Source organism: Anguilla rostrata, chromosome 6, assembly GCF_018555375.3.
Source record: "Anguilla rostrata isolate EN2019 chromosome 6, ASM1855537v3, whole genome shotgun sequence".
Lineage (NCBI taxonomy): Eukaryota > Metazoa > Chordata > Actinopteri > Anguilliformes > Anguillidae > Anguilla > Anguilla rostrata.
This window is the reverse complement of record NC_057938.1, coordinates 43001630-43029568: the sequence shown is the minus strand read 5'-3', so window position 1 is coordinate 43029568 and position 27939 is coordinate 43001630. Positions and strand designations below refer to the sequence as shown.

Below are 27939 nucleotides of genomic sequence, written 5' to 3'. Positions count from 1 at the left end.
TGCGTGCACACATGTATGTGCCCGCATGTGTGTGCGTGTGTGTACTTGCTCTCTCAAGGCAAAAATATGAAAACATCCATAATGAATGTTGAACAAATTAAAACAGACAGCGATGATGCATTAATGGGTGTACAAGTACAAACCTGTTCCAAAATTTTTTTATATCTGTACATTCTTAGCAGTTTAGTTTCAGAAATGAACTCATGTAAACTAAAATAACTGTTTGCGTCAATAATTTTTTTAATCAACATCAATATTTTCAGACTGTTAGTCTGAGTCACACAGAACCAATTTCCTTGTTTTGATTTGTTCATTTATTTCTTTGACATGTTTCTATGTTGGTTGGTTGGTCGAAATATAATATCCTTTATAAAATATAGCTAAAAAATCTAATGGATATAAATTTAGGCTGGAGCAATGTGATAGTTAAATAAATGTTGACATATTTGATTGTCTCTGTTACCGTAACCATGTCTGTTGCTGTTTTCCTCCTGTATTCTCTCATACCCACGGTTTATAATGGCGTAAACTCATATGTCTTTCATTAGCTCTCTAAATGATTTTTCTGAATGGTACACGTGAAAATGTTTTATGTTGTTTTCCTGCTTTGCATTTTCTTTCCTTGTCTCACAAAGGTAACCAGAGACCTTGATACTGCTACCAAAGTACAAAATTAAAGGCCAAAAACAATATTCCAGATCTCTTTTTCACACCTGGTGGATCTACAAACTGAACCCCGAAAACTTCTTATTGCACACACTAGAGAACAACTTGTTCTTAAAGACTGGATTTTTTAAACTCCATAAAAACCTATTTTCTGCTTTTTGGCTCTGGCCTGTTTATTTGGAGACGAACTGCACAGTGGACTGCTGAAGTTGACAGACCATCTGTTTATACATCTCACCACAGCCCCTAACTTTTTACGTTAACTTTAAGCCAGAGGAAAGGGCGGCCATGTTGTTTTTGTTTATGTTGGAATGTTCCATTTTTAGTGTGGGTTAAAGAGGCTGCACAAACAAGCTGGGCTGCTTTGGGAAGTAAGCCTCCATCCCACTTCTTCCTGCAAAGTAGTGCTGCCCCACAAATATCTGTACTTCCCCAAAAGTTGCATAAGGTTGCATTTGTTGTTCTTGTGTGGGTAATATTTTTAGATTTGCAGGACATTCCATTCAGGTCTTTGTTTCCACATTAAGGGAAGCTGTTTTCTAACGGAAGTCTGTGGGGTCATTTTAAGAACCCCCCTCTTACCTAGTGAATGGACTCATTATCCTAACTATTCCTTACCATAATTAAGAACAAATATTGCCCTGGAGAAGTAGCATAGAACACAAGGAAACTCATTCTGGATCGTAATCCATGTCTGTGCCAAAGAAAGCTGAAAAGTGGGGCGGAATTGGAGTCATTTGTTTGGTGACCTTGTGGTTAGTTTCTGCCCTAACCCTACGAGCTGTGGATTATATACCCGGCTCATACCAAACGCATCAAAATTGTTACTCACTGCCTCCGAGAGCAGTTGAGGGTACCCTTGGGAGATACAAGTTCCGCAGAGACAAACCAAAACCATGTGCGTCGTTATGGCAAGAGGTCGATGACAAAGGAAGGTTTCCTTTTTTAGAGGAACATGTTTTAAAAATTTTCATGGAAATTGATATCAGGATGGGTGCTCATGGGTGTTTCCATCTCATGTTGTCAGAATGTTTCGTATCTTTTTTAAAGCTTTTGAAACAATATCCCTTGACTTCCGCAAACAAGTGCCTCAAACTCCAATGTGAAACAAAGGTTTTCATGAAACTGTCCAAGTAGCAGTCATTCGGCAGCTATTGCTCAAGATAGATTGTGTGTAATGGATGAATAAACATCAAGTGGGTGATATAGTCTGGTGTATTTCTTTTAGTTTGCAATAAAAAGCAAAACCCCATTTTTATTTTTTTTTTTAATAAAATAACAAAAATAATAAAACACTTCTATCAAAAATATATCCCATCCTTAGTTACAGTGTATTTTGTCATGCATGCCATTTTAAAAATGCAAGTGGGGTTTTCAGTCTCTCAGGCTAACATTTCCATGTTATTCTGTCTGGCAATATAAAGAATTAGAAATGGAGACTCCCAGTCTTGACAACTGTAGGCAACTTTTAAAGTAACAAAACTGGATTAACTTCCTTTATTCTGTTGTAGCTGTAATATTTATAATAGCCAGGAGCGGTTGCTGAGATAAAAAATTTTGCAATGCAAATAAAAATAATTTTATAACTCGCTAAATGGCCTAATTGAGGAGAGCTGGCTATAGCCAATGGTACTGAGTGTTTTACGAATGTAAACGCTGTATTGATAGTCAAGGAAAATGATTGAAAACAGGTCGAGATCAATAATCAGTTTAAGGGGAAATTTTCAGCCCCACCAATTTTCAGCTCACCAACCGCCCCTGGCTATTATAAATAATGGCCTATATTTTCAAATAATAGTATAATCTATCATTTATGATATGCAAAAGGAAAGAAGTTTTTTTACATTTTTTTTTTTTTTTTTACTGGTGAACTGCTGCACTCCAACCCCAACCACACCACTCTCAGTAAAGAGTAGCGTTGTTGCTGCAGCCTCCCTCTTCCTCTGGGAATTTTTTGAAAAGACCGGCAACACCCAGCACATGAATAGAAACAGCTCATGCCCATCTGAACATAAAGGATCTAATTAGGCAGGCAGACTAATTGCTCCTGTGGGCCTTGGTGAGGCCGATGATGGCACTTTGGTTATAACAGTGAGGGCTGAGAATTCACTGAGAACCTGTAATGAATTTGTCAATTGATTACGCAAGAGACATTACGTAAACAGGCTGCTTACTCGGTAGTTATAGCTGTTGGCGGTGGTGGTGTGGCGGTGGCAATACAAGAGAACAAGCAGCAATGATAGTGCGAGTAGTGGTGATGGTTATGGTAGTATTCATAGAATTAACAACAGAAGTATTAGTTGTGCCTTAGTACTACTAGTAGAAGTAAAAGTCACTGCAACAATAGTATTCCTCTTACAAGTAACCTTTCACTTATTATGAATGGTAGACTGGCTCTTCAGGATACCTAGCCCTCAGAGCATGAAATTAACTTCCATCAACATCAAGCAGTCATTGAATGGTTTTCCAGAGATGCCACATTTTATGGAAATCATATAGCGCATCAAACAAATGAATGATGCATAAAACATATATACAGTATGATAAGTTTCATTAAAATTGCTTCAATTTAAAATCCATTCAATCGTCATTATGTAATGTGACTCATGATGCTTTATCAGAGTGGTACAGAATGAACACAATGGACCATATCTGTGCTTTCACCATTGTGTAGTAACAGAAGAAAAATACTCCTCATCCTATTATCATTTAGGACAGAACATGTAATTCAACAGTCTATTCCTTCACCAATGGTTGTGTTGTCATGTTATGTATAATAACATTTTCCACAATGGACATTGTGAATGGACAAATTTACATGCAATGAATACCGTGTCTGTTTCTCGTGGAAAAATAGAGTGTCTTCGGCCTCAACTATGTTGTACTGAATCAACAAAGGAGCTTGTTTTCATCCAAGTGAAGTACTGTTTCTCTCCTTAATATTAAGCACACACAAATGGTTTTTTCTGACATGATTGAAAAGATCATCAAAGCTGCTGTATAACCCTGGCAGTAAACATCTAATTAAACAGCAAGAAGTAGATGTCACAACAGGGAACTAAATTGTTTGCCTTTAACCTGAAACTTCTATTGATATTCATCAGTTTGACACAAAAATTAAAAAATAAAAACTGTTCACAATTCTCATGGAGTTTTCTTTTTTACAAATAAGAATGTAATAAATATTTGTATAACAAGCAACATATATTACAGGGCTCTAATCCTACATTATTTTATGTTTAAGGACTTAGTATTGAATGTTATTCGATGTAACTATAAACATGAACAAATAAGCAAACACACACACACACACCACAGACACACTGTGGCATTGGCAATGAGAAAACTGACATGGAGCAAATGTACTTTATTTAGGCTGCAAAGTTCTTGCAAACAAGCTATTTCATCGTGTTTCAACAACAAGTATGGCCTGATCATCCTGGTATCCTGCGATGCATCACGTTTTCGTTAAATAGGAACAGGACCCATACATGGTAAAATTCAACAAAATAATTAATTGTCAATTGGTTCAGAGGTATTTAATTACTGATGTGTGCTCCTGAAGAGTTGGAGCGAAACGGATTGTTCCGATTCGTGTCAATACACAATCTTGCCAATAGAGTCCACTAGCGAGTAGCACATAAACGATAGAGCGACAACTTTTGCGCGAACATGAACAAAGTTTTATGAAGGAGTTTTTCTTTTATTACGCCAATTCTAATCATTTCTGAACCAGCCCGAAATATATAATATACTTACTATTTTATGTTTCAAGTATTATACATATTAATCGCCTGCCACTGGTTTTCTGCCACCTTAGACTGAATTTCATGTTAGCCTATATTTAAGTTAGGTAATTCAGTTTACAAATACCGCTAATGTAAAATAAATAAATAAATAAATAAATAAACAAATAAATAAATAAATAAATATGAATTAAACTGAAAACAAAGTAGGTAGGGACCTATTGCCCAAGTCGTTGCGATGTTTTCAGAACATTACAGAGCAACGTGTGGTGTTTTGCATCAACTCCTGCACTAACTGCCAATGACACACTTATGACATCGCATTTTGAACAAGTCATATTGCTGCTGTTCATTGTTTCCCCAGTGACAACATAAACATTTCCCCTTTAGCAGTTTCAGGTGAACGTTGTCGATGCACTGAAACTGTAACCTGATCCCGCCCCGCCCCCAACCTTCTACTGAGCACAGGAACCCAGCTGCTTGTTCACATGGATTCAGTCTGTGAGTTGGACGATATGTCGCGTACGGGACGCTTTTAAAGAGAGTTTTGTGTGACGATATGGGATTATTCGTAAAACTTGCAAATTGACAATTGTATCATAAATAGGCCAGAGTGATAGCTACGGTGTTTTAATCTACTTAACAGAACATGCAAGTCATGGAACCCATTACGAAGTGGTCTCCGACTCAAGTTGTCGATTGGATGAAAGGTGGGAATTGAAGACCTTAATTATTTTTTTATGAAAAACGTGTAGTTAACTTGGGGCGTGTTAAATGTAATATATGAATGCTACCTTGCTTTTCGTTAATGTCATATTTAACTAATATTGCTGGCTGTGCCTGTTGTCTAGTTATATTGTTTGCATTTCAGTTGAATGGAAACTGCGTTGTATTTGACCACTAGCCTATATAAAACTATAGGTTGTTGCCATTACTGTCAAGTAAAAAACAGTTCATGGCTATTAATATTTTAACCACGTGGCTTAAATTAACAAGTTGTTTGTGTTTAACTTCGTCAGTTTTTCTTGATATCATTCTTCAGTTAGTGTCCGCATTTGAGGCTTTGTCTCCAGCGTGTTTTACGTCCCATCAACAAGCCAGTGGAAGTAATTACGTTAATCAGTAATTGCAAACAATAATAGCGCCCTTTTTAACACGGGAACCATCAGAAATATGCTGTGAACAGAGGCTGAGCTGTTAATGGTAGATACTTTTAACAGACATATTTGTGGTACGCAATGGACGAAAAAAAACCTTGTGGATTGGAAAATGTGTTCAAATTGGGAAGAGGAGTTTGTTTACTTTGAATGCACGTGCGACCAAGACTGTAGAGTTGACTTCAAATATGTTCTGTTGCTGTTCGATAGTTGCTGTTTTCCAAGATCATTTTGTGGTCTGGCTTCCCAATGACCACAAATTTAAAAACGACTGGCATATCGGCGATACCACCAGTATATTTAAAACTGCATAGACAATATAACACAAACACACACACGTGTGTGTGTGTGTGTGTGTATAGTCACAAAGCTTGTCTCATGCAGGATAATAGACCGGGAATTCTTAAATCTAAGATCAAATGGTTACAGAAATGTTCTGCTGTCACATTATTATTTAAAAGGATTGCTCTTCATGGTACTTCAAGATACAAATCTCTCTGCTTTGGCTTGAATGAAAGTGCTTCTTAAAGGTCCTGGCAATGGATTTCAGAGGCCCTGTTAGCCTAGTTCCTTGACATACATCACAAAAGAAATTCCACAGATGCTCTTTACATCATTGTGCGAAGGAGATCCGCTCAGTTGTGCATAGTTCTGTTTATTCATGGAATGTCAAGCCTGAAATTACGATTTTATAATTATTGCAAGAGGTCGTTCATGGCAAAAGTTAATCTGATGCATGACGTCCTTAATGTATTCAAAAATGTTAAATACAACCAGTGTGTTTGTGGTATGAAAAGATTTGGATGAAAAAGAGTTTCTCACTTGTTTCAGCTCTTAATTGGCTCTCATTAGCTTTGTCGTGTTTTCATCCTGCTGTGTTTGTGTTTGCATGCCAGAAAGAATATATTAGAATATTAGTGTCAATTTGTGTTAGTAGTATTGTTATATATAACTGAAGATATTATTTTGTCTGTTTTTCGTGTTCCTTTCACGTTTCACAGGTCATAGGTCATATTCTACTGAGTCTCTCAAAATGGTGCAGTGTTGAGTCTGTTAATGTCTTTATTATTGTAGATGAGTTTTATTTTCTTGAAAGTTTTAAGATTCTTAAAGTACTATTACATCCTGTAAAGCCTCTGATCAGATCCCCTCACAAACGTCCAATCTACTGCTTGCAGCCTGCTCTATGCTCCACTGGATATTTAGACTAGTGTTGATCATGGATGCTGGCATATTTTGTGAATGGATTCCTTTGTCCAGTGAGCATGTCCTTGCCTGAATGAAGTGTGTGAATGATCAGTCTGTGCGGAATTGTTGAATATTCAAGCAGATGCACCCTGTGCCTGCATTGAAAACTACCCTCTCACTGTACTGAAGATCCGAGATTAGATCCTGCGTTTCGGTCTTCCCTCCCCTGGGAGCATGCCCATTAAGGTTCTCTTGGGCCAATAGTCAGTTCTAGTTGGTTGTCACCGACTGACATATGAATATTGAAGAAGAGTCAGACCAAGAGTAGTATAGTGCACAAACTGATATAAATGCGCAAACCAATATACACATGTATATTTTTGTTTATATACTTCTGTTTTCATAAGTCCTTGGTATCATTTACTTTTTTTTTTAGTAATGTAGCTATAGTAGCTTCATTATATTTGACTTTATCTTGTTATATCTGGAACAGGAAAAAGCTTCATTTGGCTCAATTTTAGTAAAGAAGCATATTGTTTGTGAACCACGCACAGGCAAATACACACATAGACTTGATGCCATTAGGCTGGCTTCATGTGCCTGCTTGGTTTATGTTGAACGGTTGTGTCCAGTCTTACGTGCATGGAACGCCATTCAAGCCACTTTCCACTGCGATCACTTACGTGAGTGTGACATATTCATTGCTTTGCTTTGTTGAACTGAGAATGATAATAGTCTGGTAGCTTGGGCTGGTGACGGTTTGTCCCATTATGAAGAGTGGCGCGTCCATGCTCCCATGAATGTGCAATTGGCTCCAACACAATGGAGTCCTGTCCGTACAGAAGCAACGTAGAGCTCTTTAATTGGGAATTGTCTCGGTCGTCCTGGGGCACTGTTCTGAAAGGAGAGACCCCCAACCCCCCCACCCCTAAGTTTTATGTCACATGATACAAGTGCCATATGCCTCTTGTTTAGCTGCCGTAAGCGTAATGTGTCAATTAGCGCATCATTGCCCTTGCTTTCTTCTCATCAACAGAAGTAGCCCAAGGGCAACTTTCTAGCATTTACAGTTTACATGAATGGCCTCATTATTTAATTGCTTGTTTTTTCCTAATGCTGGTCAAGGGTGTGAAAGGCCTTTTCTAAATATAGGCTTGTTTTGAGTTCATGACTCATCGTCCTTCTGGTGAGTTGAACAGATGTTATTTAAAGAATCTGTCAAAACTCGGCTAAATATTTTTTTGTTGGCTAAGAAACTACCTCTCTTCATCTCTCTCTTCTTAACATTTTTCTAGGCTGAGAAATGCTTCCTGTTTCAAAAAGGCATTTGAGGTATTCTAAATATGCAGACATGCACAGCTACACTACATTGTTTTGCTGTGCTGTGCTTCAGAATAGTGTGTAATGTGTACTTGCATCTCTGTGAAAGCTTGAGATTTTAAGAAGATAACTGGTTTATCTGTTATGTCATTCAGAATTGTCAAAAATAATTAGGCCTAAGATGGTTTGAATACTCATTTAACATGATTGACACAACTGACACATTGAATTTGAAAAGTATAGTAGATATTTATTCACTAATTTCAGAAGTTATTTTAAAAACTATATTTAGAAATGAAATGTTTATTTTAGGCAGTTAATAAGAAAGCATAAGCTTTTAAAAGTACAAAGGGTCCAACGTCCTTCATTGTTTCAGTCAGTCTGAATGAAAATTCACCCTAAAATCTTGATGTTAAACAGAATATTGTGAAAATGGACATTGCTCAACACAGCAAGTAGTACCTTTTTACAGTTCTGTGTGTCCAACCTAATACTTTCCCTGGGTTTTATATAGTTATAAATGGCAGAACCTTTGGATCTATAGAGGCTTTGTCTAGAGAGATGTCACGTTGGCATGGAGTTTGGCTCTGATGGGCGTGATGACCGTGGTTGAGTGATTCGCCAGACCAAGTTTGTCTGTGTGACCAATCGCGCGGCTGTAAATCAAAGATTCCCAGGCGTGGGTTGCTTTTTTTAAAAATGCGATGAGGACAGCAAATGGAGTGTGAAAACGTACCATGAGAAAGACTGATATTCCCTGCCTTCCTGTGAGTGACGCGTGTCTCTCTGCACTGCACTGGAGTTCACGCCTATGTGGTTGTCAAGTTTGTCCTGCTTTATGACACGTCTTCCTCATTTTTAAAATGTCTGTTGGCCTTTGCTGTAACTTGCACACCTGTGTGTCGTCACATGGCCTCCCAAGAACAGGTGCTTGCCCAGACATTGCTTTTTTTGAGACAAAGGTTTCATATTTTCTGGAAGAAGATATCGTATTGTTTTTCCATGCTTGATTGATCCATTGTGGGTAAACAGTGCTACAGCTTTGAGGTGAATCAACCCAAAGTAGTCAAACCCAGAGAGGCAAATTGACCGTAAAGGAACAAGCAAAAAGTATCCTCAAGTAACCCAAAAGAGAAGAGTCGGTCGAAAGAGGTGAATCCACCAAAAATATGAATTCCAAAGCTAACGTTTTCACAGTCACGTCAGAAGTGAGGGGAAAAAACAGTACCTTGAATGGGAACATAAGCCTATTCAAGAATCATGGCTGAGTGATTTCACTATGTTATTTCCAGCTAAGAAGCAGGATACACAACAGTGTTACATTTTCACTGCTAACTTCAGAAAGTATTTCAGTATTTAGTTTTGCAAGCTAGCTAGTTTACGCTCTGTGGTATTATTCACCTCTCGCTAGGAAACTGTTCATTTGTATATTTAGGTTCTTTCTTTCCTACTGTTTTCCCTGACCAGCTCCTCTGATTGAGTTCCAATCAGACAAAGCTCTGTAGTGTGTTTCCTTGAACAAGTTGAGGGATGCATGGCGAGTATTGTCAGACATTGCGTCCTGGACACAAACAGGGCACAGTACCCAGGCCGTTTCTACGTTCATCGGGAGAAACCTCTGCGTCACTGCGACCCGATCATTTCCGGGGGCAAGCTGAACAACTGTAATATGCATTGAGCCAATCTGTTAGCTCTCGGACCCTATCAGTTCACGCATGTAAAAAAAAAAAAAAAAAAAACTGTGACGAAGAATGGCGGCTTTCACTGCGGTTACCATGGATATAAATGGGCCGCCTGACTCCCACGGCCACCGCTGTCCCTGGTGAGAGAAATCTGAGAGGGGTATCGCACTGTTCCATCTGTAGGTACGACCTGTCCCATCTCGCACCGGGGCTGTGTTCCTCTATTCATCAGTTCTTGACACAAAGAGAAGCAGAGGACCAATGGCTATGGAGATCGCTGCTGCTAAAGAGGAAATGGCGTGATTTTCCATCATAGAAGGGTCACTGCAGAGAATGCACGCCTTGCTGTTTGCTGTGTAGCTTAGATGCAGTCATCCTACGTTCACCTTACCATCATGCATGTAGTCAAGCCCTTCTGCCATTGGGCAAAGATGTATTTTTCATGAGTGCATTGTAGGCTTATCTGTAGTTCTGTTTTCTCTCTCGTCTTCAGCTGTAAGCTGAATGCGAGCTGTGATTTGCATGAATCCGTTTTTTTCACAAGGTGACACCAGTGCCAGGAAGGTCAGAGTGGGGGTCATTGTATGTTTGCACCATGCGAGAAAAGGACTTTGCCTTTACTCAAATTTTCACATGCATTGCAAATCACAAATGGCTTCACATATAGTTGATAGTCCATTCATCAAAGTAGGCTTGGCCTGGGCACCAACGGTAGCAGCAACCACAGCTGGTGGCAAAACAGGTTGTTTAGAAGCTTTGATGTGATAATGAACTTGAACAACTGCTCGTGATCAGGATTTTCAGATGATGACTGCTAGCTACGTCACACTAGAGAACTATGAAGATGGCATGATAGAACTAGATCCAGATAAGCTGCCATTTTTTTTGGAGCATGGAACAATCTTAACTGTAAGCATCAGTAGATACCCAAACTTGAGAACACCAAGGTTCATTTGCTAAGCATTAGAAACAAATAGGTCAGTCAGTCTTTGTTGTTTTTCTGCTATGGCAACATAGTCATTGCAGTGAGGTATGAAGGTTGTGGTGCTGGCTATTAGGCAATTGCCAACTAATCCTAAAAGCGGTATCTCCAAATGGTTTGTGTCAAGAAACATAATCTCAAGTAAGTCTATCCCCTGGCTCACAGACATCATATTTATATTGTTTAATGTATACTCAGTCTCCTGGTTCTTTCTTTTCTGTTCCCTCATACACCCAGGCAATGTATTCACCTCTGTAATATGTGCCTTATCAAAAAATGCACGCTTGCGCCAGCAGGTTTGTATGCCAACCATTCTTAAGTCAAAATTTTAACGGGGTATGTGTGTGAGAACAAACCGCTGGAGACACTCGTCTGTGTTTTTATTAAACCGTAAGCCCTCCCTTTCAGAGCGTTGACAATAGGCTGGGCAGAAGTTCAGCACCATGGCAATAACTCCAGGTGCAAAGGTCAGAAATGCACTGTTGTGCCAGTGAAAAGGTCACAGCACTGTCTCCCCAGGCTTCACCGTGTCTCCCTAATGTCCAAAAGCGTGAAGAAGGACCAGATTGGACACAGTCAGCATGCCAGTTGACACAAATTTCACGCATAAGAAAACTGGTGTTCTCTTCTTTGAGGGATGCTTGAGCGCATAGTGTATCAAATATATTTCAGTAGTTCTCTGGTTGTTCAGAAACAGACAAGAATACACACACACACTTTCACACACACACTCGTGTCAATGTTCAGAACTCAGTTGCATGCCTGACTCGACAGATCCAACTCACATAAATTGCTGAACTTACTTAAATTATCCTGCCTACTTTACTTGCGTACTTAAATGAGCTCTAGTTGCTATTTAAAATTCTGAAATGAAAGGGCTGTGGTAATGGAACTTCTGGTTCAACAATGAAATTGCCAGAACCTGAAATGTGGAAAAGGGCCAGGCTGCTACTGATACAGCAACTTTGTGTTTACTCTCCAGTTCAAAGAAACCTTATGGTTTTCACACTTTATCCCATGTGGCAGTTCCTCTGGGGTCTCTTTACCCTGTGCCTGTAAAGTGAGTAGAAGCTGAAGTTTACACAGTGTCACCAGTTGTAGGCAAGCCACATTGATGTTCTGAGGGTTCCGGTATGTTCAGTCAGAAGCCAAGTATGAGTAGAATTTGTGTTTGGCTGCTTGAGCTTTTCTTTCAAACCTCTACACTGCAGGAGGTGTGCGGACAATTATGTAAGTGGATGTCCTTATATGCACTTGTTGCTTTTAATGGAATTCACGCTTAGGCTAAAAGTAACAGGCAAAGGCTGCCTCAAACATTTAGGACATTACTGCCTGCTTGTGCATGCTTACATTACAGGTTAGCCTTTCTGAAGCAAAGTGCTATGTGGGGCTAGGAAAGGGCTAGGAAAGACTTTCAGTAAATTACTTGTATTCATGTTCATAATGAATATGAAAATATTTTGTGAATATTGAAAACGCGAGCCTTTTTGTAGGTTTGTGCATCACAACCCATGTAGAAAGCTATTTGCGTTTAGAAATAAATTAACTGAATTGTGGAGTTAATGTATGCATCACCATGAGCCAGGATTCAAACGTGTCTGGACATGTTCACATATTTTTCAAGGCTTACAGCAGGTGCAGTTACAGGGCATTGAAAGAAGAGGCAGATCAGTGATAGATTTTAAATCACACATTCTTTTTGAGATCTTTCCGCCTGCTCGCTGTTGTTTTTTGGTGTTAGGTTTGTCTTGGACCTCCTTTCTCACCATTGTGGTCTTTGTTAGCTATTACACTTGAGTGGATGAAGAAAATGTCATTTTTCCCCTCTCTCAGTGTTTGAGTTCTGTAGTTTCTGAAATGTGCAAATGTGAGAAATGGATAAAAGTAACACTTGCTAACAATGTATTTACTCCTACTTAAGGAGAATGGCAATAAATTTCATAGAGCTTTACAGGTAAATCTGAATAGACTGCTACTGCAGCCTTACTGGTAGCCTTTAGGGTTGCTGTTTCAGGTGAAGGAGAAAGAAAAGAACTTGGCCACCCATGGGTGATTTCTAATTCAATTAACCTGGTCTATCTCCTACCAGAAAGAACATCACTGCGGTGGAATTTCACTCCTGTTTTTTTTTTAGAACCGGAAATGGTTTAGGGTGCGGTGTTACGTCAGCGTGGAAAATCAGTAAATTATGCAGTTCATTGGCTTTTGAGACGGGAAGGACACTCCCAAAATGTTGTTAGTTTGTGGAGATGTGTCACTCTGACTCATCGTCTCCCATGTGTTGTCTGTGCAATTTGTGAACAAACCTGTTAGCAACCTCTGCGCACGGGGTGTGGTGAAAGGGGACAGGGGGTTTACCGTGTGACTCCCTAACATCGGGACTGTTGTGTAACACTGGGACTTGGGGGTGGGGGTGGGGGGGAGGGGGGAGAGACTGAAATGCAGCAGCATGGTGTAATTCTCACATGATTTACCTCACAAATAGTCATCTCTGACCTGTTTGAATGAAAAAATCAACTATAGAAAATGAAAAAGAACAAGCACATCATATTCCTTTAAGTTCAGTGGCTAGGAAAAAAAATTGAAACTAAGTGCTGTACATTTCTTAATGTTCTAATTCCACTGCTGTGATGTCTGTGTGTCATTAGTTAGTGAATATTAATATTAATGTAAATATTGCTTGAAATTCAAAACTATCTGTAGGACTGCTTGTAACCCCTGTTAATGGCCATGATTACTCCTTTAATTATCTATGGGGACAAATGGAGCGTTTTGCTTAATTCCTGTGTGTATGCAAGGGAACACAAAGGAATCCCACCCTGGGTAGTGGCAGTGTCTGTTTGGGCTATAGAATGACTGCTCCCAGGCCTACAGGTAGATGCTGCTGCTGTGTGAGCGGTCCGTCGAGCGGGGGCCACGCAGAGCACCCCTGCGACACCGTCAGTCGGTGCTCGTCACTCGAACCGGAGGTTGCCTCGGAGCACGTCATCGCCGTGACACCCACAGGCCTCGGGGAGGCTATGACACAATGTGTCATGGCGCCCCTGGCATTCTGACACAATGGGAGACGTGATGCGGACTGACATTTTCCCGTCAACATTCCCGTCACCAGTTTCCTGTGCGTGGGAGGAAAAACGGGTTGTTTATTTCCACGCTTGTTTTTCATTCAGGGATTTGCCTCGGTGGGCATGGTTTCGATGGACCCCACTATAGATAGTAGACAGGGGTGTGTTCAGCTTTCTGTCTGAACCAAACTCAGTGATTTCTACTAGTGCTGGAACACAAAGTGGTCACATTATTTTCTATTTTTATCAAAGCACACAGTTTTACACAGTGGAAATGGGGGTGGCAGCGGGGGGGGGGACTTGTTTCATTACTTGTTTTGATTTTTCTGGAATTGAAGAGGACTTCATGGACAGGAAATGAAGTTTTGCTGAATCTCTTTGACCCTTTGTACTGCCTTTTGACCTGGATTGAAGCCTGCAGTAAATCACTTTGCTGAAGGATCTCTGTTCTCTGCCCATTCTATCTCAAACCTGCATCAATCAGCAAGGTTGCCATGGCTTCAGGAACACCACGCGTTTAGCCTGTCCTGTCCCCCTCACTCATGGCGATAGAACTGCAGCCAGAGGCTTTGTGTTCTCCCAGTTCCAACACAAAAGAGAGAAGGACACTATTAATGTTGGGTTTGGCGTGCAAAACACACACACAACACATAAACAATTGCACTTCGGACAGGGAAGGGTAGTTGGGGAGCTGATTATTTGGAAATTTGTTAGAGAGATGTCAGGTTCATTGTTCATCATGCTGAAGAATTCCTTTTTGCTTTCTCTTACAGAGAAAGACTACATTTCCCCCCCTTGCTGACCCAGATTAAATGCTTTTGGCAGAAAACAAATAGCAGCAGACACAGAGAGAAATATGGAGCACATAGGCTGGGAGGTCTCAAGGTTCAATCTCTTTTTCCCACTGGTGAGGGCCAGAGCAGCAGTTTTTACTGACGCCATTGACGGAATCTGGGTGCCATTCACCTGCCATCTTTCATTCTCAGCTTCAGCTGCAGCGCGTGCGAATGTTGACTTCCGCAAGCCGTCTGTAGCACAAGGCTTTGAGGACTTCTCGACGGGCTCCTCCGACATCACAGCACTCGTCTGCCACATTCTGCTTATTTAATGTGAAGAAAAAACGTGCAGTGACTGGTGACATTTAGCCTCTTCAGAATATCCCATCCTTCGGAGAAGCAAGCCAATCCACAGTTCTTTCTCTGAGTGACTGCGGCCAGTTGGAACCTAGCATTTACCAGAGCAAAAATACTTGTCCGTTGGATTTGTTTGTTTCTGTGTACAGTGAATGTTTGTTGGCTGTGCTTGGTTGCTGTTGAGAATCAAAGTGTAAACTGGGTTTCTGTGAAGTTCTGAGAAGTATTGTTCCCAGTCTCAAATACCAACACTTTTCTTTGCTTTTTAACTCCTGAACTCATCTTTAAATTGGGTGAATTTTTGTGTAGTTTTGCTCACAGCCAGGGGCCTATAGCAACAGTCAAATTCGATGACCGGGAACTGCTTCTCTTCTGAAACCTGTGTGTGGCAGACATGCAAATTAGGTGAGGTTAAAATGAACCTGTCTGGGTGGTTTCTATTCTGCCTCCAACTCTGCTTTGTGGTCTGTGAAGACATTAGGGTTGTAACAGCATCTCCTTTCCTCCGGCCTCCCTCTTTCTCTCTCCATTTCCTTTAACTATCTATTTGATTATCTCGCACAATCTAAAGCCCATCCTTGCTTTACTCAGCTGGTATTAGTCAAGGGACAGACCGGTCAACTGGATAAGGGAGGTCACGGCAAGCAAGCCCTATGTCATTGACCCTGCTTAGAAATGTGGACCAACATTTATTTCAAAGCTCTCATTTTCCGTGCTAGCTGTGTGCATGGGTGGCATTTATTCGAGGGCAGTGATTATTTGAAGTAATACGGGATGTGCTTTTATCACAGCAGTGTATTTTCATCCGTGCTGAATGGATGAGTTATGGCTAAAATGGGCTCTTCAGCTGTTGGGGAACAGTCCTTTTCACGCATGAAATAATGCGACTTCCTTTGTTTTCACCGTCTGAATTTGCACATTGAAAAAAAGAGACAAAAGTGCGCATTCAGTGAATTCGGTTTTTTTTCCCGCTGTCAATGGCAGACACAGAGCCATTGTGGAATCTTGGAATTCCCTCAATAGAACTCCGAGAACAATGAGCATTCCACTGTTCCCCACAGGTTGGTGGGTTTTAAAAGCCATGGAGAGTTACAGTTCCCTGCTATTGTGCTCCGCAGTGTTCCCACTGTCCTTTCTGTGGAGAGGGAGGGCCAGTGTCGAGCTCAGAGTAAGAGCACCCATGGGGAAAGAGGAGGGGGCCTTTCTGTAAAAGAAAGACTAAAAGTATTCTCTCAACTGTAATTAAACCCTGAGAAGGTGGACTTCTCTTGGTTCTACACTAGGCCTATTCGCAACTCCGGGTCTTCGAGGGGGATCGGGAGGGGGGGTGTGCACAGACTGTGCCGGTTTTTAGAGGTCAGTTCTAGCATCACTTTCATGTGGGAAGTGCGGTGTCGGGTCTCACCCGGCTGGAACAGATGTGCAGGTCACCGGAAAGCTGTTGCGCATTACCACAAATGGTGTACAATTCACCATTGATTAGATCAAGGATCACTTAGGGGAGTCAAGGCAAGGCATGGTCCATCTAATTCTGCAATTACTTCACGTTTTTTTCACTTGGGAATGGTGCAGGGAAGCTGGAGGTCACGTTGAATGGTTTAATAAGCGTGTTTTACATATCTGTTTAGTAAAGGATCTTTGAACATTGCTTCCCCGGCTCGTGTTTTGACTCGCACAATTCCGCTGTGAAACCATGATGTGTCTATTGCTGAATTCAAAATACTGTCCTGGTATGCTGTAGTCTTGTTTCTTTTCTTCTTTTTTTAAACGCAAAGTCAGATTGTGCATTGTGGATTCTTTGTCGTTCCATAATCTTTTCCCAGACTACAATTCACATGAAAAATGAGATGGCAATAGGCTGTTTTTCTGCTTCGATTCTGTGAAGGAGTCGTCTGAAGTGAGACAGGAGTCGTGATTTATGCTGCTGGGTATTTACATGCTTGGCAGCCTAATTCGTAAGTGCTTCCTGTTCAGTAGCCTGTTGTCTTGTCTGGATGGATTGTCATTGAGTCTGAAGCAGAGCTGGTGGGGACTTGTGCTGCTGTCCATCTGAAACATTCCCATCAGTTCCGGACGGGGCTTTTGTTGTGTACTGAACCTGTTGGACAAGGCGGCCAGTTGTGGCCCTTTGAAAGGTGCCTCCAGAGAGTGGGTGGTCAAATGAGTACAGGGGCTCTGAGGTTGGACTCCAATGTCGAGGATAATGTCCTTCCCATAAGCCTGAGAAAAATCACTCTTTAAAACAAGGACACTTTGAAATGGAATTTCGCTCCTTAAATTACAGCATATAGGCTATGCCAAGCATGACCTTAAAACCACATGTAAAATGTGAAAACCATGCTTGCAAGAAGGATCTTTCTTGCAGAATCTGTTGGGGTCATTGTGTTGTGGCAGTCGTGCCTTGAACAGACTCAGACATTGTTCAGCTATTACGGTTTCAGATCCAGTAAAAGTTGGAAAGTGTTCATCCTGCAATAAAAAGGAATTACTGTAATCCGAAAATACTAAATAATCTCAGTGAGAAGAATCAGGAAAACTCACTGTTTCAGTGTAATGGTTTGGTGTTTCTTTTGTATTTTATAGCAATTTTGAGATTTCTTTATAATGTTGAATTTTAAGAATATTTATTTTCAGATTTCTGGCTTCATTTTGTCTGGCTTTCACCTGTCTGATGGGCGTCCTCATATTGAAGCTGCTGTCAGGATGCGTTCGTGGTGTTGGCAGGATGGCCGTGTAGACCTTCAGTGTTCGCTCCTCCCAGGACTGTACACTGGCGGATTTTGTCTCGTCTTTTGTTGTGTCTCGTTCTGCTGTTATCTTCTAAAGGAAAGATGATACCCTTGCGGTGCTCGAGTCGCTGGTGGCTGGCTGTAAATGTTTAATAAGGTTTTAGCGATGCTGTGTGGGAGTGCCGCTATGCGGAGGGACAGGTTGAGCCGGGCCCCCGGGGCCTCTGTGTGTAATTGATTGTGACCGGAAGGCCCGTGTTCCCCTCCCCACGGGGCTCCCATTAGCCTAGCTCCATAGGACGTGGGCCAAAGGAGGGTGGGGAGGGAGTCATTTGAAGTCCGGATCATTAATCCTTTCCCAATTAGAGTCCAAGACCCCAGATCGGGGCTCAGCATGACCTCTGGATTTCCGCTGGTGGGGCTTTTGGTTCTGGGCGGAAGGGGAAGGAGAGGAGAGGAGAGGAGAGGAGAGGAGGGGAGGGGAGGCTGTGACGGACATCTGCGACAGACGACACGCAAGCTTTGTTTTCCGGGCGCAGATGGAAGGAGTTATTGTGTCCTGTCAGTGGCGGGAAGCAGTTTGTTTCTGATGCTGCCAGGTTCGGACGGACTTTGGCACCCATTAGGCCCCGTCGGAGATGCTAATGTCGGTCTCGTGTCGCCGAGCGACACGGCAATTAAGGGAAATTGTCAAGAAAGAGCGGTGGCAGCAGGCCTGTAATCTGAAATGCCCTCCAATCATACTGCCCCAGCAGCCCAGATTTGTACATGCTAAACAACCAGAGGATCTGAGTTCCAAAAAATGTGATGTCCTTTTAAAAAAAAAAAAAAAAAGAAGCTCTTCGGCTGATGTGTGTTTTTGAGTGCCTCTGTAGCAGGCCCATTAGCGTAGCTCTGTTTGCGTAGGGCTGAATTTAGTGTGCTGAAGTGTCTCTGTCATGCTTTGGTTTGCTCTTGAAGTGATTTTGCAGACTCACTCAAAGCCTGAGTGAAGGCAAACTGTGGAAAGCGGTCCCCGGAATTCTTTGGAGAAAAATATACATGAGCCTCTTCCGTCACTAACCAGAGCAAACGGCAAAGTGAATTTATCATCAAAACATTAGACAAACAACTTGTGTTTTCCTTACAAACGTTATAGAAACTGTTTTGAGTTAATGTCCTTCAGCTGAAAAAAAGAAAGTGTGTGTGTGTGTGCATGTGTGTACATGCACGTGTGCATAAATGCGTGAATAAATCTGTATGAGGACTAGAGAGGCATTATAGTTGTTTGTGGTTGTGATAATACTTTGATAGGTATTGTGCATGTGCTCTTGTGAATCTTTGTGTAGGCTAGCCTGCTTGTGTCTAGCAACATGTACTTGCACATGAGTGTGTGTGGTTTTGTGCTGTTGGGTGAAAATTATGGTTTTTCACACAATATCAGGTGATTTCCACTTCTTTTGTCCCCGAGTGCCAACAGGTTAACCCTCTCAAGTATCTGAAACCTAATGCGGTACAGTTCAATCGTGTTTGTCACTTAAGCACTTTTACAGCTTGTATGGTGAGTAACAGGACACCTCAGACAGGCCCCAGTTCTCACACAAGTACGATGATAACTCCAATTGGCAATTAGAGTTGCACTAATACTTCCTGATGGTCACTATTGGTAGGTTCTGAGGGAGCGTTTATGGAGGGAATTATTTGAGCATTTCCAAGGTTGTTACAGACTGTAAACCGTACTTAGCAGGAGAACAATTAAGTGTCTCCGGGTGTTCTCTTGGTACATGTCTCTTGTTCCATGCTTTGCCTTCCAAAAGAATGTAAACCCCCCACATCAAGTATTGTACCTCCCGGAGTCCAGAGTGGTTTCCTCCACTATAGAGCTGGTGATGATTGGAAGCAACCACATCTGTCTGTTTTGGGGGAGGGTAGACTGAAGTGTTCCTCATTGTTTCCTTGCACAGCTGTGGACTATTCACCACCATGAATACAAGCAGGTTCCGTGCGGTTTATGCTTTTGTCCATATTCTCCGGCTTTCTGTATAGTTCTAGATGACTGTAAAGCGGTTGGCCGCCTTTCATTTTGTAAGGTCCCTTTTTGATGAATTCACAGCACACATTAATCAGAATAGCAGAGGCACCATATTACTCAGCATGTGGATTATCAACGGGACTAAACCAGATGTCCTGACAGCGACTCCTTTAAAGCTCTTCCAATTACACGAGAGCTCTGTGCTAATTGGGCTGTAAAGTTGAGACGGGGCTCTACAAAGGACTTCGTTTTTTCAGTCGCGCCTCCTCAGCGATGGCTTGCTCTTGGCTCTTGTTTTTCCTGAAGACTTTATTTATTTATTTTTTTTGAAGATCGAGTCTGACGAAGTCGGCAGTTGCCCTAAATACGGGCGGCGCTGTCGGCGTCTGCCGCTGGATCGGCTGCCTCTTTCTCCAGGGCACGCCCGGCGGCAGCCATCTGTCAGTTAGCTTTCCAAACAAACAGAGGTGGGTGGGGGTTCAACCGCCGTGATGTTTATGACCCCCCTCCCCCCCTCCCCCGTCCCCCTCCACTCCTCAGCTGTTGCATTTGTTAAGTCCTCACTGTTTACACAAACAAGTGTGCCGGAGGGTGCTCCTCCATGAGAGAGAAGTTTCTTCCAAGAGGTTTTTTGAGGAGACAATGCAGGATGGACCTCTTGGCCTCGTGGTGCAGGAGCGTTGGGTTGATATTGGAGAAACCGGTCATGTGGCTGCTCTGGTCAGGGGGTTCACCGCGCGTGGCTGCGGCACTGGCCTGCAAGGCCTAAACAGTGGTGAGCGTCAGTCTGGCGATGCGAGTTTTTCCTGTGTTGACACACTGGCTGTTTGATCCGGTGGTCTGACACGGTCATGATGTAGGCCAGGTCACGCCGTGTCCATGAAAGGGGCTCTTTGTATGACCGTCTCTCTCTCTCTGTCTTTTCCTCTCTTTCTCTCTCCCTCTCTCTCCCCCACAGGGCTGGATGACAATCTTCAGCAGTACGTCCACAGCTTTGAGCAGGAGAAGATAAACGGCGAGCAGCTGCTGAAGATCTCGCACCCTGACCTGGAGGAGCTGGGCGTCACCAGGATAGGCCACCAGGAGCTGGTGCTGGAAGCCGTGGACCTGCTGTGCGCTCTGGTCAGTGTGATTTAAAGGCATCCCAGAGCTTCATATCCAAACAAAACACTGCGTCTGTCTTTCCTCCTTAACCCAATACCCAGTTAGAACACTACCCTCGTATTCAGTCAGTACTTTGGGTCTTTCCCTCCGTTACAATGACTAGACAATTACGTAGAAACGAATCTTATCCCTGTGGAAAATTTGTGATCTCAAATTTATACGTATTTACATTTTTGAAAATAGCAGCTTTAGGTACAGAGAGAACCTCGAAACTAGTGGGAGGATATATGTGCTTCCCATTAGTTTCAGATTCTGTCAAGATCTATTAAGATTACGTCTTTCCATTAATGGTACTTCCATTTGTTTATACTGATAACTGATGTTTGGCTGTAGTAAACACACACACATTCCCCAAAGTTGAGTGGGCTTATGTCTAATTCTGACGATAACCACTACAAATTTATATTTAACTTGGAGAACTGAAAAGGCCTAAATCCACATGAACATGCTATACATATTGGGCACTGTCCACTCAGAATGTGAGCCTTTGCTTCATATTCACTTGAATGTCCTTGCCTTACATTTGTCCATACGTTCTGCTTCGAGGCACTTACAATGGTGTCAGGAAGTGAAATGATTGGTGGGATACAAGCCTGTTTGATAACATTCACTTTGCACATTGACCTTTAAATATAGGCTCTGACATTTCTAGCGCTGGAGGGAAATAATGTTGCTGCCCACAAGCATTGTGTTTCAGTGGGGCCCTGTAATCTTGGTGTCCAGGTTTTTTAAGCTATAATTCAGACCCTCAGATACAGTCTGAACATAAATCCAGCAGTTAATTATGATTGTAAAAAATTGCATCATTGTATCATGGAGTGGTGTACTTGGTCATTTGGCTTCTTGACACACAGTGATCACAATAATGTGGTAATGTGGTCATTTTTACCAGTAAAATAAAATATGTTTTGACAACTGGTGATAATTAACTCAATAATTATGAAACATTAGCCATACAAACCAGCAATTAGTACTGTCATAAAAAGCAAATGCCAGTTCACAGCTAGACAATGTTTACACAGCTTTACCTATAACATTGCTGTCCCAGAAGGAAAATAGCTCAAGAAGAGCAGGGTAGCCATTATGCAGTTCTCTGACCTAATCCATTCAGTTTGCAGGATAATTTGTTGGATTGCAGTCATTCTACCACACTCGTGTCATAGTCTTACATTTATTTAAGTACTGCTTAATCAGTGTTAATTACCTTGTTACATGTGCATTGAGGGAAGCTTTTCTCGCATTTAGCAGATTATTATAGGCTACCAAACCCAGTCACCAAAAACACGGAGCCCTAAGGAAGGGCCATTTGAGGACGTTTGTTAGGTTACGCTCTGTGTTTGTCAAAAAGCCTGACAAAGAAAGTGATTTAGGAAGCACGTACTCAGACTCCCAATCATGCATTGTGGAGGCACAGGAGTATAGGGTCCCTGGTTTCCTTCCCTGCACTCATGGGTGGGTGGGTGGGTGGTGGGGGTGTATTGTTTCTGCTCTCGCTTGCACGGAATCCTAACCAACCTCTTAATCAGAATAAAGATCAGTCACGCGTCACTCACTGGACTGGGGCACAGGAAACTCCCAATACTGAAAGGCAGGATGGTGTCTGAGATAAAAATCATACACTCAGCCGAGTTGGGGGAGACTTACTTGCTAGGCAAGGACTAAATGTGGAGACCTTATTTTCAATGTTGTCCACCTGGTTTTTTCCAGTCTTTATCATAAGAAGGCAATTCCAGTGCAGCTTCTTTTTTTGATCATTATTTATTCATTGAGACTGGATTAATAATAAGGAAAGAGCCTGTGTGTAAATCTCTGAAAAAAAATGGAAATCTCTAAGTAAACACAAGGCCTTGTCTCAAAGTTTTTTTTTTTTCCCCCTGGATGAGCAGAAGTTAAATAAAATAAAAATAAAGAAAGCTTGATTGCAGCTGCAGTCTGCATAGAGGCTGAGGTTGTGAGACTGTAACATGTAACATTACTAGGGGATGAACACTACAGAGCCCAGCACATGTCTAAGGCCTCATATTTATGGTGTGAGCCTCTCAGCATGAGAATGAATTCAGTGGGGAGGGATGTAGGGATCCCTCTTTTTTTTTCTCTCCCTCCCTCTCTCTCTCACACACACTCGCGCACACACACAGAGGAAAAATCTGATCAGCTGTCGCCTTCTCTATGTTCACACCCGCATCCCTCTTTTGACCCAGCAGCACTCTGGGGAGCAAAGGGGGAGGGGGGGGGGGTTGGGGGGCAGGGCCGGGGGAGGGGGGGGTCTCTCTCTCGGTGCGAGAGGCCCTTTCGGTCAATTACAAGTGCGGCTCGGACAGAATTTATGGCCCGCAGGCCCGTCGTAAACATGAAAGGAGGAGAGGGAAGAAACGCACTGAGCTCCAGTCCTCACGCTGTGGTCATGCATACAGTGTCCAGCATTGTAGGGTTACGGATTCCCGGGCGTATTTCAGCTTGTATTCAAACGTGTGCGCTGCGATCTCAAGACAAACGACACAGTTATTACATTCACTGTGTTAATTGACCTTATTTCCGTCCCATTATGAGCCGCTGGACCTCGAGCATGACCTTCCCTTGCTTCTGTTTTTTATGTCTACCATATGTACCAAGAGGGAAACATCCATTGTATGAGTGTATGAGCCCAGTGGTTACCGAACCTGTTCCTGGAGATCTACCATCCTGTAGGTTTTCACTCCAACCCTAACAAAGCACACCTCATTGAACGGCTAGAGATTTTGCTAAGCTGGTATTTAGTCATGGTCAGGTGTGTCAAATCAGGGTTGAAATGAGCACCTACAGGATGGTAGATCTCCTGAAACAGGATTAGTTACCACTGAGCTAGCCCAATGCACTGCTTCTAGCAGAAGCAGAATTAGTGGGAGTGCTGTGGGTGCAGCCCTCCCATATGAGCAGCCACAGGGGGCTCCCTGAGTACCCAAGCATAGGCACTAACTTAGGCCTAATTCATGAGAAGCTGGGTTTAACAAATGTTCACAAGTAACATTATCTATCGTTTGCATTAAAAAACTGATTATATATATTTAAAAAATAGAGCTGATGTTGCAATGGTAAATGGACTGCATTTATATAGCGCTTTTATCCAAAGCGCTTTACAATTGATGCCTCTCATTCGCCAGAGCAGTTAGGGGTTAGGGGTTAGGTGTCTTGCTCAAGGACACTTCGACATGCCCAGGGCGGGGTTTGAACCGGCAACCCTCCGACTGCCAGACAATCGGTCTTACCTCCTGAGTTATGTCGCCCCTACAGTCATGTATTGTGTATTGTGTGTATTGGCAATGGATTGTGTCTTTAAAATGGACTCCTTTGCATTGTTCTAAGTGTTTCTCTATTTCTCATCATGCCTTGGCACTCATATGTGTGATAGGCTAGCTTTGCCCCTGGCTTCTATGCTTTGTTCTGATAGCCCGACATGCAGGAATAGGAGGCCTGTACTATACAGCGCTCTGTGCAACCTGTGTAACAGCCCCAATTTTGTTTGGAGTGTGGAGACGTGGGTTCACTGAGGGTTAAATCATGTAAAACCCATTTTCTTTTTTAAAATGGTCAGGTTCACACACTGTATGGTTACAAATGGGACTGACAACTGAAGTGGTTAGTTGTGCGTAATGTTAACAAGCGCTACCTTATGTGTAACAAAGAACAGGAAGTGTAGGCGCGTTAATCTTCCCTGACAGCAAGAGAAAAACAAGATGGCTGGCACGGCTCTTGTGTAAGTACAGCTGTTGTCGTGCATTAGTACGGCTCTCACTAACTTCTAAAATTCAAGTGACTTTTGATCCTTGGACACACAGGGAGTGTCTTTGCTCTTTTAAGAGAGGCGTGTTATCAAACAGACCATAGCGCTGAGAACAGGCTCTATTATCATCGATCCGAAAAATGGGCGTCTGTCCCTGCACTCGTCTGGGCAGGTGTGGGCCCGACACCTCCTCCACTGATAAACTCCGATTTGACGACGGACTTTTCAGGGAGCGAATCGGCTGATAGGGCGCCCTCCGTTTGAAAGGTTTGCACGGTGGCGCTGGCATTTCCTTTTTCGGGCCTGCGGGCAGCGCCGGTGCTGTGACCGGGCACGGCGCCAGTGGAAGCGGAGCGATGCGTTTCGCCGACGCGCTCCTTGTGTAAACTCCTGTCAGAGGGCATCCGGCGCTCACGAAGGGAGCCTGGCGCCCGGCGCCCTTAATGCGCTAGCGAGCGTGCGCCAACGGTCACGGGCAAACGGTGGCTCCTGCCGTTCCGAGGCTCCTTCCCCCGAGCTTCAGGGCCGGCCTTGAACCGCGCAAGAGAGTCACGCAGAGGCTGGCTTTGTTCCTGCGAAAGGTCGGCAGGACCTGGCTCACGACAGACAAACACAGACCCCTCTGCTGCTGGTTCGTTCCCCGTCTTCAGTCTCAGTGACGTGCTCTTGTGACGTAAATGTCGTGCTTGGTGAGACAAGAGGAGGGGTGGGATAAGATTTGCTTGCTTCACCTCCATGGCAATGGTTGACAGTTGCAAGATGGCCCAATCTCGCGCTCCCCACTAGATAGACTGTTCTGGAGGATGAGAACATACAGTACTCCTCTGAAGTGCTCTTCAGTTCCGTCATCTGTACGTTTATGTTTTTGGTGGTGTAAAGCAGTGGTAACCAACACTGGAGATTCACTGTCCTGTAGGCTTTTATTTCAACCCTAATTTGACACACCTGACTTTATTAATTAGCAGCTCAACAAGATCTCTAGCTGTTAAAGTGTGCTTCATTATGGATGGCGCAAACAGGAACCGGGTTGGTTACCACTGATATAAAGTCTTGATGGGGGTTTCTCGAAAGGAACTGGAGTGATAAATGACAGTCGTGCTGTAATCCTGTTGAGGGAGGCTGCTGTGGAAATATCGATAGCACTGAATATCGACACCTTTGTGATCGCGTGCGCATGTGCGTTCGTTTCTTTAGCCCGTTACATTTTTTCATCTGCCTATGTGCGTGCACGCTCGCCAGTGTATGAGCATGTGCTTGCGTGCTTCGGCACATGCGTGTGTGCGAGGGATGTGCTCGGTATGTTAGCTACAGCTAGCAGCTCATGTTTCAGGTGATGAGAGAAACAGCTGTCACACCCGGAGGCTCCTATGGTCTAATTGCACTGAGGGCCCCAGTGCTCGTGGAGAGCCGTGGCACTGCTCTTGATTCTGGGCCGGCTCTATGGAGGGGGGCCCTGTGTTTTCACGTAAATGCGCAGTGTCAAAGCCATAAACAAACCCGCTGTTTAAAATCTGTCATTTTCTAAAGGGCTGTGAACTGCGATCCGCTGCACGGCTGCTCTCATGCGGCCTGTAAACCGAAACCTCCCGCCTCAGCGTTTTTAAAAGATGCTCTGTCCAAAGTAAGGGAAATCGGCCTGTAACTTTTCCCCGGGTGATTACGGAGCCGGCTTCACGGTGTCAAAAAGAACAGGGTGGAAACGGCGGGTCACGAGACACGCTTCGCGCTGCCGGAGCTCTCCGAGTCGAATTTGCCGGAGACGTATCTACTGATGAGCAGGAAACAGATGGGCCCTCCCATTCCCAGTCCCCCCCTGTCCCCCACCGCTCTCCCCTCGGCCCATCGTGGTTTAATTCCGGTTGTTTCCGCCGAGCAGGTGATGCGCGCTCCACTTCCTGTGTCCCGCCGAGAGGAAGCCCTGCCCGTGCCCCCTTTCCTTAGAAAACGGAACGGCGCTCAGGAAACGGACCTGACACCCCCCATCCATCAGCGCGGGCATTCCACAGCCTCGCGTGCACTCCTTTGTCTGTCGCTCTCCCCCTCCCCCTTCTCTCTCTCTCCTTCCGTCCGCTCGTCTTTTTCGGGGCTTAACTCTGCGCCTTCGGGCCTGCGGTGCTTTAAAAAACGGCGGGTACAGCGGACCGGAGAGAGGGGACAAACACGTGTGCACCCGACGGCGTGCGCCTGGGCCCGATTACCCTGTCAGTGATTAAGGAAGGACGGGTGTTTGATCCTAAACGTCTCCAAATGGCTGCCATTTGGAGTCGTTAGCTGCGTCTCTCTCGCTCCCTCTCACCCCTGGTGTCCGTCGGACTGATGATTCATGGGAAACCGAGTGCGAGGGGACTCGCTCGGGACCGTTTCCTACACTGCCTCCGATTCTTCGCAGGAGTGGTTTGTGGCTCGTGTCATATCGCCGGTGTCCGAACACCAGCTCCCTCCGGACTGCCTCGGTGACGTCTTCCGTTTTTTGTTTTAGTCTTCACATCAAAGAAGGAACGGCGCTTGCTCGGATTCACGTCTTGACTGCCGTATTTCCTGTCTTCTTCCGACGCGCCGGCCAAGAAAGGCCCATGTGCCGTCTGTAGCGCGTCTGAAAGCTCAGCAGTCCTGAGATTTGCCAGATCATCTGTGCTCAGCCTGGTCGGGGCCCAGGTCTGGACAGATGTATACTTTCCCTTGATAGCGATGCCTCAGATCCCATCGCAGGCGTCCGCCGCGGCCGACGGGGCAAGCTCATAAACGCAAAGACGCCGCTGGACTCCAGACGTTCGGCCACGTGTTCAAACTGGCCGAGAGTTCTCGATAAGGGAGGACAAGTCAGGCATAGGGCAAACTTCAGACGCCATCTCACTGACTGGCTGTTTGGCATTTAGCAGATGCTCCTGTCCAGAGAGACTTGCACAGTGTACATTTTTTTGAACATGCAATTAATTCATACAGCTGGATATTTACTAATTCAGAGTACTATTTTCTATTCTGGTGACATAACTTGCTCGAGGGTACAGCTCTGGCGATCCACCTGGGATTTAAACTTGCAGCCTCTGAGTTACAAGTCTAGTTCCCTAACCACTCTACTGCCCATTTTCCAGAACCAATGTTTTGGAGATTTTATCTCAGGGTGCACGCCGTGTCCGGAGTGGGAGTACCAGTCCTGAAGCTGCTAAGGAAGAAGTTAGGGGACCTTTTAACCTCTCTCATTAGCCCCTTCTCTGGAGGAATCTCCCTCAGACAGACAGTGCCTCAGGAGGTGAAACGCTCGGTACACAGAAACAGAAATGTATATTTAGCACATGCTAGCATCAGCCGGCAACTCGATGTGTTAAGTTGGGAATG

The 27939-nt window shown here is 43.7% G+C and overlaps 1 protein-coding gene across 4 annotated transcripts in view; it reads left to right on the top strand.

The window, feature by feature from the left end:
• Positions 1–4801: 4801 nt before the first annotated feature.
• The window catches only part of LOC135257275 (connector enhancer of kinase suppressor of ras 3-like), a 49491-nt gene continuing 26353 nt past the window's right edge, over positions 4802–27939 (top strand). The window contains exons 1-3 of one of the 4 annotated variants that reach the window (XM_064339845.1): positions 4802–4913; positions 5059–5122; positions 20638–20801. In XM_064339845.1, the coding sequence (XP_064195915.1) occupies positions 5062–5122; positions 20638–20801 (225 nt within the window). In that variant the 5' untranslated portion in view covers positions 4802–4913; positions 5059–5061. The other 3 variants (XM_064339846.1, XM_064339849.1, XM_064339848.1) reach the window with 3 other exon arrangements.